The sequence below is a fragment of the Muntiacus reevesi genome, chromosome 9 (genome assembly GCF_963930625.1).
Source record: "Muntiacus reevesi chromosome 9, mMunRee1.1, whole genome shotgun sequence".
Taxonomy (NCBI): Eukaryota; Metazoa; Chordata; class Mammalia; order Artiodactyla; family Cervidae; genus Muntiacus; species Muntiacus reevesi.
The window spans coordinates 37,815,291-37,829,932 of NC_089257.1; the positions used below are offsets into that span (position 1 = coordinate 37,815,291).

The 14,642-nt window shown below is 39.3% G+C and overlaps 1 protein-coding gene across 5 annotated transcripts in view; it reads left to right on the forward strand.

Moving 5' to 3' along the window:
- The window catches only part of C2CD3 (C2 domain containing 3 centriole elongation regulator), a 118,586-nt gene that overhangs the window by 43,679 nt on the left and 60,265 nt on the right, over positions 1-14,642 (forward strand). For all 5 annotated transcript variants that reach the window (XM_065945599.1, XM_065945600.1, XM_065945596.1 and 2 more), the window contains exons 14-20: positions 1,494-1,988; positions 3,638-3,789; positions 5,593-5,839; positions 8,669-8,849; positions 10,331-10,514; positions 11,290-11,462; positions 13,103-13,226. In XM_065945599.1, coding sequence (XP_065801671.1) covers positions 1,494-1,988; positions 3,638-3,789; positions 5,593-5,839; positions 8,669-8,849; positions 10,331-10,514; positions 11,290-11,462; positions 13,103-13,226 — 1,556 coding nt within the window. The remainder of the gene's footprint in view (positions 1-1,493; positions 1,989-3,637; positions 3,790-5,592; positions 5,840-8,668; positions 8,850-10,330; positions 10,515-11,289; positions 11,463-13,102; positions 13,227-14,642) is intronic.

The following is a 14,642-nucleotide window of genomic DNA, read 5'->3' on the forward strand; positions in this document are numbered from 1 at the left end:
ATTTATAATGAATTAAATTTTGTTTATTACCTTTATTCATATAATATGTAAGAGACCTTGCATGTCTTACATGATATGTAAGATAGGGTAACTGATGCCGAAGAAGGGAAGAACCTTTAAACAATTAACTAACCTCAATTTACATAATGGTCTTATTTGCATAGCAAATAGGTAGGGTTTGATTCTAGGTCATTAACAGTCATTAATAAGTGAAACTGTGTTAGAAATACTACTTGGGTGTGTATTTCAGACTCAAGAACCAAGCATCTGTTGCATTTAAATGTTGTATCTCTCTAATTTCCTTTAGTCTGAAACAGTTGTGCTGCTCTTCTTTGTCTTTTAGTACTTTACTGTTTTTGAAAGTAAGGCCATCTGATTTTCCTTGTTATGGCTTCTTAGATACACCCAGCCTTTAAAAGTGGAAATTTCGTTTCCAAATAATGGGCTTTTGTTTAAAGTATCGTTAATAATAATTTCTCATTTTGATATTAATTTCTCATTTAAATGCTTTCTTCTCTGCAATCACCCTCTGTATAGTTTTGGGGTTTTTTTTTCCCCCAGTAATAAAGATACTTTATTACTTTTGATGAGGCTTTTGATGCCTAAGTCAAAGATATCTCTTGCTAAGTGTCACATTACACTTGAAAATATGTGGGTTATTTTCAGATATTTTTTGCTATTGATTTCTAATATAATGACACAGTGATAAGAGAACAGATTCTGTTTGATTTCACTACCTTTAGACCATGAAATTTTTGCACCTTGTTTTATGTCCCTGGATATGTTCCAGTGTCGCCTAATTTATAGTCTATGGGAGAACATGAATAGAATTTGTAACCTACTGTTGTGTGAAGATTGTATAAATCTTAATTATGCTTAAAAAAAAAGTAAAGTCAGTTACTTTGTACAGTGTCCTCCATTTGGGGTTTATCTGAATGACTTACTACTGTGATAATTGGAAGGATATGGTTTTATATGGTTTTCTAACGTCACCATTGACTCCCCCACTCCCTGTGCATTTATTAATCTTCATTCTACACAGAAAAGTTGAACCTTCTCCCTTATTTGTTGACAGTTGTATGGACTCATGGATTCTGACATTCAAAAGCTTATAACCCACTACTGCTATTATTCATTTTGAAACTCAGATTGTCCTATATTTGTCCAGTGGGAGCCCCTTCCACTGAATTCTGTCCTTTCAGTATGTCTCCATTCTTTTTTTTTTTTTTAATGTCTCCATTCTTTTCTGAGCACTTCCCTTTTTTTCTGGCACAAGATGGTGTTGTAGGCTCATCTTGTGTTATTGATGAATTATCTGCTTAGCTTTTTTTAACCCTGATAAGGTAAAGCAGTCTATTAGTGTTCTTACTATTGCGATATTTGAGTATGAATTAATTTATATCCTAACAATCTGATGCTGCTTCTAGCTCCAAAATTCTGATTCCGATTCCAGAAGATATCCCTATTAACTTTCTTCCTTTTATGTTTTCTAGGTAACTGTGGAGCTTGTTTTAGATAACAAGGATTTCACTGGTGTCAATACAAAGTTGAGTAGCAACACCCAACATACCCCACTTAGTGCTCTTACAAATCCAGATAAGACACTGCCAGAAACTATTCAAGATGTTACTTGTACCAAAAACCCACAGATCCTAAATCAAAGTCATGAAGAAACTGTAAATAAAATGCAAAATTTGATGCTCCCCACCCCAAAGTCATCTAGCCCTTACATACCAAATTCTTCAACCTTCATGGCAGCACCAGCCTCTCATGATTTGGTAAATGAGATGAATGGGTCAACAGAAGAGAGTGCTTTGCTATTGCATGTGCTATTGATGGTGCCAGATGGAAAAGATTTCATTACTGGAGAATCTGAGAAACAATCATCAAGTAATGTTTATTTAAATTGCAAACTCTTCAGCACAGAAGAAGTCACCAGATCTGTCATTGCATGGGGCACAACAAAACCAGTCTTTAACTTTTCTCAGGTAACTTTGTACATGTCTTAATGTTACATATGCATTAAGGATGAAGATGGGAGTTGGGGAGGGAAGAGAAATGTTTCCCAGATCATAATTACATTGTAAAGGAAATAGAGAATGTTCAGACTGGGGGGACTTTTATAATTATCTGGTGTGCAGATCCAGTCCCAGTATTGGATGGGAGGAAGAAAAGACATTGCCAACATTTTTAAACATTTTGTGTCTTTCTTTCTTTCTGTTCTGTTTATATGGTTTCCTGCTATTTCTTTTCCCTGAATTCTTAGTTCTATTTCTTTGTTTCCTCTAGGACTTTGATCAGTTAAACTTTTTTCTTTTCTGTTTCCAGTCTCTTATTATTTATTTTTCCTTTAGACTCATTTATTTCTCTGCTGATTTAAATACTCATCTTACTTGATTTCTCAGTAGAATTTGATGCTGCTATTTAAATTGTTTCCTCCCTTGGTTTTTGTGATTCTCTCCTCTTATTTTCCTTCTGATTCAACAACTGTTCTTTTTCTGTCATTGAGCTAGTAGGAAAACTAGGAAAAGGATTGTGACCCCAGCACTTCTCCCTTTCTCCTACTTTTAATTATTAGTATCCCTGTTCATTACTATATGCTTAGCATTCTCCAAACCAACCCTCTTTTCCCCATGGTCGCCTCATCTACTCCCATAGCTTCATTTATGTGAAGATGACTTCCAAATCCACACTTCTTTGTAGGCCAGGCATTTCCCTCTAGGTCCAGATCTCTGTGTCTAACTGCCTTTTGGTCATCACCACCTAGATCTCTCAAGAGCCCTTTCCTCTTGGCACCTAACACATCCCCTGGCAAATTGCAGGTATTCAATAAAGTTGTGTAAATGGAAAAGTAATTCAGATGTATTCAAATTTGAATTTATTTTCCCTTCCAAGTCTGTTCCTCTTCCTCCTCTCTGCCCTAATTCATGTTATAATTCACTTAGAAACCCAAGCAGAACCTAGAAGTTGACCTTGAGTCTTTCTTACATAATGACTTACAAAGTCCAGTAGATGCTACAAACTTAATTATCTCTGGAATAACTTCTCTCTCCTCCATTGCCACCGCTTTCACTCAGGCCCTCGTTCCTGTTCCAAATAGCTCTCCAACTGTCCTACCTGTTTGTCTCTCCTTGTCCATTCCTTCCTCTGTGTACCAACAGTCATGATCTTTCTAAAACACTAAGCTGAATATTTTACTCCCCTGCTTAAAATATTTCAGTGATTCCCCATAACCTTCAGGCTAGAATTCACATCCTAATTTGGACTATAAGACCCTGCCTGTACTTCTCCAGTGTCCTCTTCTCTGCACACTAGATAGTCCAGCTCTGCTCAACTCCCTGCAGTTTTCTAAATATCCTCTTTTCCCACCTGTGCCCCAGAAGCCCTATTTAGATGAGCTTTGTCATCAGATAATTCATGCTGCTTCGTATTTGGCCTTTATGTGTTTGTCTCTAAACAAGGCTATGGCTTGAGACTGAGGATACAGAGTGGGTTTTATTTTGATGTTTTCAGCTCCTAGCACTGTGCATGGCAAATAGGCTTTTCATAAATGCTTGTTGAATAAAAGTATGAGTTAATACTTTGTCTCAGATGTGGGGTTTTGTTTTGTTTTGTTTTTGGTTGTCCCTCTCCCCAGGTGATTCCTGTTTCTCTGTCTTCCAAATGTCTGGAAAGGCTTAAGAACAATGTGATGATAATTGAAACTTGGAACAAGGTGCGGAGCCCAGGACAGGACAAGCTTCTCGGGCTGGTGAAACTCCCCCTCCATCAGTTTTACATGTCATTCAAGTAAATAGGACCTTTTGAAGTATTCTTTTTTACATTTTTAACTTTGTATGAACTTGAATAGGAGTATTTGCAGTTTGCAAACATATCCAGCCCAATAATTCCTTGGAGGATTTTTCTCAATTTCACTACATTTGCTGCTCTTTCTCCTAGGTTATAGCAATCATACAGATACTGCTTTCCATGTTTCAGGCCCTATGGTAAGAACCTTACATACATCAAGTCCTTTAATCCTCACAACAGTCCTCTGAGGCAGGTAAATTTTATTTCCCCTGTTTACAAATGAGGTAACAGAGGCACAGGAAAGTTAAATAATTTGTAATATGTATTAAAGTAGTGGAACCAGGATTAGAACCCAGAAATCTGGCTCTCTAGTCCACTCCCCTCACCAAGGAGCTCAGCTGCCAAAGTTTATCACCTCACAGAACTGAGGGTTTATCTCTGTCACAAACTTTAGTTAGTATTGTTTGCATCAACCATTTATAAGATTTCTATAGTGAGCATTGTCTTTTAGACCTTCAGATTTGATTGCTGTACCTCATTTATCACTACTCAAACTTAGATGGGATATTGATTTATCTGAAAATCATTTCCATCCTCAGTACAAACTGTTCAGTTTTTGTTTCAAGGTACTGATTTTTAATTATTCTAGAACTGACCTCTTTCCTAACAACCTTCTAATGGTTCTGTGTTAAATGCTGCACCTTACACTTTGCAAAGGGCACTATTGTGGGCAGTGTCTCACATGAGCCTTTCTATAACCCCAGGAAGTATTATCATATCCCCATTTTACAAATGAGGAAGCTTATCATTTAACTTGGAGATATCAGCCTTTCTGGCTTTCTTTTTATCATCTGTAAAATGAGGGTGATGACAGATATCCTACCTCCCTCTTGGAGCAATTGTGAGGATCCAGCGAGAAAATAAAGGAATGAGCCTCCATTGAACAGTCTAGTACTTACATGATGGTAACATTGGGAAGCCTGGTCAGGCTAAGGAGTTCTGCTGGAATAATGGATGTCGTTCTCAGCTGAAGGCGTTCAGCTTTTTCCCCTTTTTTGTTGTGGTATTAGACTGGTCTGATATTCCCCTTTCTTTTTCATTTCCTTAGACCCCTTTCATTGCTGAGTGTGTAGAGCAGTAATAGCTATCAGTTACTAAGCACTTATCATGTTGGCATTTTGTATCAGTTATCCCAGTTTAGCCCTAACAGCAGCCCTCTGATGCAGGTTTTCTTACCTACAGTTTACAGATGTGGAAACACTTTCAAAAGTTATACTGATTACTTAGTCATACAGCAAGTAAGAGGCAGATGTAAGATTCAGCATGGTAATGAAGAGCATTTAGACTTTTTTCTTATCTGTGAATAGTGAAGAATAGCAACCTTTGCCATGTTAGAAGGAGTAAAGAAACTAAAGTGCTTATGACATAGTAAGTACACAGTAAATTAGCAGATATTATTGTAATATTACTCAAAACTTATCTGCTGGACTCCAAAATGTATATACTTTTTCTAGTTGACCACTGCCTGCCTCTAAAATATTCTTTTCAGCAACCCTTGGGGCCATGATGATACAGAGATAAGTTAGACACATCCCTTCCCCCTCAAATTGCTGCATTTGGAGCTTATCTGCCTGTCATTTTTACTTGATGGATTATGGATAGAATCCTATTTTTTCGAACCACCATTACTTTTCTAGTTGTAGGTCCATTTTTAACAAACTGAGAAAACAAGTAAGAGATGAAGCAGCTCTATGACGTGATTGATGACTGTTATTTGCTCATACACAATTTCTCTCTCTTTAGAGATCCCAAGGTTTCTCGCCTGCTGCTTGACGCTCGGTATCCAGTTGTTGCTGTCGACAGCTACATGCCTGTGATTGACGTGTTCTCAGGCCACCAAAATGGGAGTCTTCGGGTCTTTTTAGCTATGGGCTCTTCAGATCAGATAATAGCACTACAAAGATTAAAGAATAAAGAAGGAACAGTTACTCCCTTCAACCCGAGGCCAGCCCATTTCCTGGACCAGCCGTCTGTAGCATCTGTTGCTATGGTAGTGACCAAACACTTGATTGTTTAGAAAAAACATAATCTTATTTTAAGGCTTACAAGGTGATGCTTTGATAATTGGAGTGAACCTAAATCTGCCCTAAAAAAAAAATAGTCTCAGTGAAAAAAAGAAAAGGTAATCTGGGGGAGAAAATGGGGATGGGGTGAAGAGTGATCCTAAATGTAAACCGGCAAAATATTCTGTTTCTTGACCAAATCCATGTTGCAAAGTTTTCAAGTGACATTCTTAATTTTTCTACTCATAACTTAAAAGTAATTTGTTTTGTACAGTTGTTCAGTTAAGAAAGCACATTGACATACTTTATTGTGTTTATTCCCTTATACATGAGGTAGGTCATTGTCATTCTATTTTTTAGGTAATGAAATAGAATTAGAGTTTATATTACTCATCCAGGGTCACGTAGCTGAAAATGGGAGAATTGGTGTTCAGACGCAGGTCTTCTGACTCTTAAGTCCACTATATCTTGTCCTCCTGTATCTTACATTTGAAGTCTTTACTAGAATAGCCAAATCTCAGTCTCCACTGTATGTTATGTTTTTTTTTTTTTTTTTTTTTTTTTTTTTTTATGTTATGTTTTTTAATCTGAATCTAAATGACAAATTGATTGCCTCTAGCAGAGAAAGAACTATTAGGAAAATATCTATTAGTAGGCTATTGTTTATTTGTTATGAACTCTGAACTTTTTATGTTTTATATTTATGTCTATCAGTAGATAATAGTGAGGGGAGTTAATTTAAAAATGACATAAAAGCACAAATAAAGCTCATCTGTTTAACATTCCCAAGTCTTTTTTAGGTGTTACATCATGCTCACATTGCAATGTAAACTTAGATTTTGTTAAATTTCATGCCAGAGGTTAAAAAATGTTACCGTGAACACAAAAGAAGTCCTTAAAAGGTTCATTTCAGTTCAGTCAGTCAGTCGTGTCTGATTCTTTGCAACCCCATGGACTGCAGCACGCCAGACTTCCCTGTCTATCACCAACTCCCGGAGCTTATGCAAATTCGTGTCCATTAAGTCGGTGATGCCATCCAACCATCTCATCCTCTGTTGTCCCCTTCTCCTCCCACCTTCAGTCTTTCCCAGCATCAGGGTCTTTTCCAGTGAGTCAGTTCTTCACATCAGGTGGCCAAAGTATTGGAGTTTCAGCTTCAGCATCAGTCCTTCCAATGAATATGCAGGATTGATTTCCTTTAGGAAGGACTGTTTGGATTCTCTTGCTCTTCAAGGGAGTGTCAAGAGTCTTCTCCAACACCGCAGTTCAAAAGCAACAATTCTTCGGTGCTCAACTTTCTTTATAGTCCAACTCTCACATCCATACATAACTACTGGAAAAACCACAGCTCTGACTAGACAGATCTTTGTTGGCAAAGGAATGTCTCTGTTTTTTAATATGCTCTCTAGGTTGGTCATAACTTTTCTTCCAAGGAGCAAGCATCTTTTAATTTCATGGCTGCAGTCACCATTTGCAGTGATTTTGGAGCCCAAAAAAATAAAGTCTGCCACTGTTTCCATTGTCTCCCCATCTATTTGCCATAAAGTGATGGGACCAGATGCCATGATCTTCATTTTCTAAATCTTGAGCTTTAAGCCAACTTTTTCACTCTCTTTCACTTTCATCAAGAGGCTCTTTAGTTCTTCGCCTTCTGCCATAGGGTGGTATCATCTGCATATCTCAGGTTATTGATATTTCTCGTAGCAATCTTGATTCCAGCTTATGCTTCCTCCAGCCCAGCATTTCTCATGATGTACTCTGCATATAAGTTAAATAAGCAGGGTGACAATACACAGCCCTGACGTCCTCGTTTTCCTATTTGGAACATAAATACAGTTGTTTCTGCTTCTGCACTCAGTGTCTCTTATCCAGTCCAGTGTCTGCAGAACTGAATTACTGTAATACTGCATGGTTATATTAAGAAGCTGCTATAATTCTGAGGGGCTTTTTTTTTTTTGCCTGTACTCTTCTCTAGAGAATCAAAGTACAAATTTTCTGTTTCCCTAAGGAACTTTTTTGAACAGCTGTCGCTGACAGATGCTTCTAGATGCCAAGGCAAACACTTAATGCGATCTCTGTTCCACATATTTTGGATTAGTAGTTAGACACTTAAACACATAAAAATCATATGGTCTGACCCTTATCTGAATCCTGAATTCCCCTTTGGTGAGTATTCCTAATAATCACTTAGCTAGTGTCTGCTGAGGCTGTCTGGAATTGAGGAAAAGAACACTGGCTGTGGAGTCACTCTACCTGAGTTCAGACCCTGGTTCCACTGTCACTGGCTATACATGTCAAATTAATATTAATAAGTGCAAGGCTCAGAATAAGTAATAAATACATTATTGTTATTAGAAGTACCTTCAGTAACAGTATATTTACTACCTCTCCTCTAATAAACACTCTGTGTTACTCCTAGCGTCATTAAAAAGAATAATTAACATAATTAATACTTAGCTGCTTCAAATATGTGTTCTTTATCCTGTTAAGGAAATAGCCTTCTAAGCATACGAAGAATCAGAAACATCTGATTAAATTTTATCAAATACCCTTTCAGCCTTTATTGAGGTAGTTACTTTTTTCCTTCTATTAGTGCACTGGATTACATTTATGGATTTCCTAATATTGACCAAGTCTCACAGTCTAGAGTAAATGCTCCCTGATCTGATTACAGTGAGCAGTTGTGAGATTTATACACAATGAATATTAAGTATCTGCTTATTTCTTCATCTCTTCTCAGACTGTACAGATAATAAATGTGAACACTATACAAATTACTCTTTAAAGCTCACCGGCATCTCTGTTTCATTTCATAGGCAGAGGACCATGGAAATGGATTGACGGAGCACCACTTTGAACTCCTTGTAGACAAGGTTAAAGGGCTCACCCCTCTTCAGGCCACAGTCTGGGGAGAAGCAGATTGTTATGTCCAGTACTACTTTCCAGTTCAAGACTCACAGTCCAATGTGCTGAAAGGACCTGAGTTCCTTGAAAATGGTAGGTTTGGGAGATTAGACCTTGTCATTCTTGTGTGGCTCCTTTATTGAATATACTCAGAGATTTTCCTTCCTGAGTAAGTCTTGTGTTCCTCAGTATTTCTAGTCTTACCTGAGCAATGCAGGAGATACCCTGAGTTTTTGCTTTTCTTAAATTGTTTAACATTTTATTTTGATTTGATTTCAGATTTATGGAAAAGTTGCAAAAATAGTACAAAGAATTCCTGTATACCCTTTACCTCAATCCATCAATCATTTACATTTTGTCTCATGTAACATCATTTACAAGCCTATTCACTCTTATCTATTAACATACAGTTGATTCTCATTATCCATCATAATTATATTCTGTAAGGTCATCAAGAGTGCTAAATTAAGAGAATACTGAACCATTGTTTCTAAGGGAAATATGTACATATACATATCTCACATAGATCATAATCTTAAATCCTAAAGCAACTTACCATAGTAGATTCTAGTGTCTTTATTTTACAGAAGAGAAAGCAAGGTTCAGAGTGTTAGTGACTGCGGCCAGCCCACTAACAAGTGCCAAGGTTGGCATTTAAACCCTGTCCAGCTGGCCTTAATGTAGAGCTCTTGCAGTACATTGTACTGTCCCTTACTGCGTCTATCCTCTGGTCATCTCTGAGAGCTCAAACAAGAGGACGAAGTGTCACCTTGTTTGATTGCAGCTGGGAATGAGCAAGTTGGGTGACTCAAATTTTCTGTTATTCTGAGCATGTCCTTAAGTAACTGAAAGTGCTGCCAGGATTGGTTTTGAGATTCAAATAATGGACTTGTACCCAGGATATATAAAGCACTCTTAACAAATCAGTAATAAAAAGACAACCCAATTTAAAAACGGGCAAAGGATCTGAATAGACACTTCTCTATATAGAAATGGCTAATAAGCACGTGAAAAGATGGTTAACATTATTAGTCACTTGGGAGATAAAGATCAAAACAGTCACAAGGTACCACTTCATACTCGCTGAGATGGCTATATATGTAGTTTTTAAATAGAGTAATAAGTGCTGGTAAGAAAGTAAAGAAAATAAAGTGCTGGAGCTCTCACACACTGTCCACCAACAAAGGAATCTCTTCTGTATTATCATGACACTTTAGGAGACCACAGCTACTAGGGAAATGGACCTTAGTAGGAGTAATGCAGTCAGAAGATACAGATTCTGGTTCCAAGTCTGTGACCTGCTAGCTCTAAGATCTTTGGATTGACTGTGTAACCTCAAGGTATCCGTACTCTCATCTGTAGCAGGAGAAATAACCTGCTTTCTTTTCCCCTGGAGGAGGGAATGGCTACCCACTCCAGTATTCTTGCCTGGAGAATTCCATGGACAGACTGGCGGGCTACAGTCTATTGTGAGGGTAAAATTGAATATTACTGGATATTAACATTCTCTCTTACTACATTTAAGACACTTGATGATGTGTTGAATTACTCTGAACTTCTTATCTTTTCCAAAGGAATCACCCTGAGGCCTTTCAGATCTGCAACCACACTCTGTGTTCCAGACCCTGTCTTTAACAGTGAACACCGTCACTCTCTCCTGTTGCCAGCTGAAGTTCCAGTGCAAAGGCTCCTGCTCAGTGCCTTCTCTGCATACGGGCTTGTCCCTGGAGGTGGAGTCCAGTTTGAAATCTGGTGCAGGTACAGTATGGACAATCCATTCCTGTGCCTAGGAAAGAAGTGCATAGTCATAGAACATCCTTCACTTAATTAGCCCTGGTTGAATTGTAAGTAAGCAAAGTGACCCCTTCTGCCCTGTTTAATATTATTTAAAAGCTTGGTAGTGACTCTTATCCGGCTTTTACCATAATCCGTTAAATTATTAGGCTTTAGGGAGCAGTTTGTATCTCTTGCTTCTAACCACTACTTACATTTGGAAGAGAAGTTTTCGTTTTTATCTCCTACTGTCACTTAACATGTATTAGTCACCTTTCTTCTGCTTCTCTTTTTGCCTTACATTGTTCAGGCCCTCACTATATCATGCCTCAGCTATTGTAATGCCCTCCTAACTGGTCTCTCCACTTCTAGACTCATTTATTGTAATCTGTTTTTCCCATCACCGAAAGACTAGCCTTTGTGAAATAATAATTCCACTCACAGCACAGAACCACCTGTGCCGCAGGATGAATGTTGTCAGGAGCGGCTACTCCCAAAGGGCAAAGCCAGATGCTGATTCCTCAACAGAAAACCTGTGAGAAGCTGGGCTTTGTCTTGAACACAGAGTATAATTTATGCAGTTCTTTCTGCAGGTTATGGGCAATAAATCTAGTCAGACACAACCACAGCTGCATACCACAAATACAGAACAATCAGGCTCCAAAGAAAACTAGATACTGAAAGCTTACCCCTGGGACAGACTGAATCATTCGTCCACCTAATTCTTTCAACTGACAGCTTGTATTTTTGTGGCTTACAGATACTATTATCCTAATGTGAGAGACCAGATGGTTGCCAAAGGAACCTTGCCATTATCGAGGATCTGTGCCTTGGTAACCATGCAGCACCGTGAGGATGGGGGCATACAGACCTTTAATCTCCCTTTAACCCCTAGGCTTGAGAATAGGAAAGAAGTGAGGAACCAATCATCAGGTAATTTAAGACATTTACCTTTCCCTTTCAAAGGCAGTATATGTGAATATCCCTTTTCTCTCTAAATTAGTGATTCTTCACATTTTGTGGTATTTACCCTTTTAAGAATTTGATAAAAACTGAGGCACCTTCTCTTAGAAAATGAGTAGAATACATACTGCAAATTTTGAATATAATTTTAGAAAATTCATAGTTATGTAGACTATGTACATAAATGTTGCTTGTCTCATCTCGCCTTTAACTTCAGTAGCATTTGACAAGCCCTCATGACACAAATCCCAAGTATTATGTAGGTATACTCAGAGAATTATTATTCCAAGGCAACATGATGTAGGATTGGGAGAAAATAGCATGAACTGGAAATTCACTGTGAGGGAAGAGAGAGTCAGGATTTAAAGTTAAAAGGGATTAGTTAGAGCTGGAGTTTTGAATTCTGTCCTCTTGGTTCCAGTAAGATGACCTATCCTCCAGATACATCATGAATAACTAGAATGAGCCTCATAAATCAAGTTACTCTTCCCTCTTACTGGAGAGGATCTGCCCAAACAAAAGGCTTTATCTTGTTAGATTAAGATTGAGTTGTTCCTCCTGACCCTCACTAATCAGCTTGTTCTGTTGTCCGTAAAACTTTCCCTGGGAACTTCTCTGGTGGCACAGTAGATAAGAACCCACCTGCTGGTGCAGGGGCTGTGGGTTTGATCCCTGGTCCAGGAAGATTCCACATGCTGCAGAGCAAGTAGAGCTCAAGAGCCGGGACTGCTGGGCCCACATGCTGCAACTGCTAAAGCCCTTGAACCTAGAGCCTGTGCTGCTCAGCAAGGGAAGCCACCGCAGTGAGGCGCCTGCGCACCGTAACTGAGAGGAGCCCCCACTCTCTGCAACTAGGGAAAGTCCACATGCAGCACCTGAGACCCAGTGCAGCCAAAACTAAGTAATTTTAAAACAGTGTTTATTTTTATTTTTGACTGCACTGGGTCTTCATTACTATGTGGACTTTTTCTCTAGTTTCAGCAAGTGGGGGCTACTCTTTGTTAAGGTGTGTGGGCCCTCTTGTTGCAGAGCCTAGGCTCTAGGGCACATGGGCTCAGTAGTTATAGCACTTGGGCTTAGTTGCCCTGCAGCATGGGGCATCTTCCTGGACCAGGGATCAGACTCATGTCCCCTGCATTGACAAGTAGATTCCCAGCCACGGGAATACCAGGGAAGTCCAGGAGAATTTTTATTAAAAGATGGCTTGTGAAGGTGTTTCAGGAGGGTGATAGAAATGTGTGAGTGTAAAAACCTTTTAAAGATTTTAAAAAACCAAGATTAGAGTCCATTTCAATTCTATAAATTAACTAGGATTACATTATGTCTGTTAGTTATGTGATTTTTGCCAAGCAGTTGAATCTCTGGACCATAGTTTTCATAGATATAAAGTGAAAATTGTGACTTCTATTCTGCTTTATTAATCCTAAAGTACAATAATATAATGTGATTCTGACCATAGACAGATTGTTTCACTGCTGAGGCCCCTTACTGTTCGTTAGGATTATAGTGTTTAATCCCTTCCTTCCTTCCTGATTAGGACTTAGGGTTTGGTAGAACAGAAGATTATTTCAAACAACCTTTTGATTTTTCCTTTCACCCTCATTCTTCAGGTTTACTGGATGTGGGCCTAAGGTACAGGCGTACTCCAAGGACAGCAGAGGGAGTTCTCGCTGCCCGAACTGTCTCCATCTCAGTCCAGATTATCAGAGCCTGTGGTTTGCAAGCAGCAGCCAAGTAAGTTCACCTTAGAAAAGCAATTCTCAAACCAAACCTTTCTCCACTTGCAGTCCACATAATTTGTGATGCTCAGATAACATATAACTTCCTTGGGTACAATCTTCAGTTTATTAACCACAGTTCTGCTCTTTTCTTTTTCTCTTAAGAAAGCACGTAGGAATATAAGTGAATAAACCACTTGCAAATGTTGCTGTTTTAACTGTTATTAGCAGCTTAGTTCCTTGACCTTGTCCAGCAGTTTGTCCTCTACCCTGCTTCTGCTAATATAGTGTCGCATAAGTCATGTCCGGCTCTTTACAACCCCATAGACCGTAGCCCACCAGGGTCCTCTGTCCATGGGATTCTCCAGGCAAGAATACTGGAGTGGGTTGCCATTCCTTTCTCCAGGAGATCCTCCCGACCTGGGGATCGAACCCAGACCTCCCCCGTTGTAGGCAGATTACCATCTGAGCCACTAGGGAAGCCCTCTACCCTACTCACCCCTTAACCCAAGGTCAGAACCTATGCCCTCCAACCATGCCAAGACCAGTCACTATTACAGATCCTCTGTAGTCTCATGTCTAGTCTGAGTACCACCTTCAGTTTTTCTGGCTCATTCCCCTTTAGTCTGTTCTCAGTACAGAAGCCAGTGAGCTTATTAAAACTTAGATAGATCTTGACACACATCTACTTAAAACCCACTTAAAATGCCTTTCCGTCTCATTTAAGTAAAAGCCAGAGCCTTTTAAATGGCTGTGAGACCCCACATGATCTGACTCCGTTTTCTTTATGACCTCCTCTCCTCCTGGTAGTTGCGGCTCTGCTCACTTCACTCCAGCCACTGGCTTTTTCATTGCTTTTGCACACTTACTCTTCTTCCTCTCAGGGCCTTTGCCTTGCTGTTTTCTCTGCCCGAAATACTATTTCTCTGTATAAACAGCATGGCCCTCTCTTGCCTGCATTGCTCATTCTTCTCTCTACTTTGGACGTTCTTCCTTATTTTGTCCTCTAAACAAACTTCCATTTTCGTCAAGGCTTTGCAGCCTTCCTCCATCTCTCCCTACATGTTGATAGAGTTGGTGCTTTGTCCTTGTCTACTAGCTCCATGTTGCAGCACATAGCAGTCTGTTTCCATGACTTGCAGACATGAGTTTTCCTCCACTAGGCTGTGAATTCCTGTGCATGCACACACTGCCTGAACTCTTCTCTGTACCTCCACCACAGAGCATTATTCCAGCACATAACAAGTACTCGGCTAAGAAGGAGAATTAGGGACTTCCCTGGTGATCCAATGGCTAAGACTCCATGCTTCCAATCCAGGGGGCTCAGGTTCAGTCCCTTGTCAGGGATCTGGATCCTGTATGCCACAAGTAAGAGTTCATATGCTGCAAATAAAGGGCCCATATGCCACGACTAAGACCCGGTAGAGCCAAA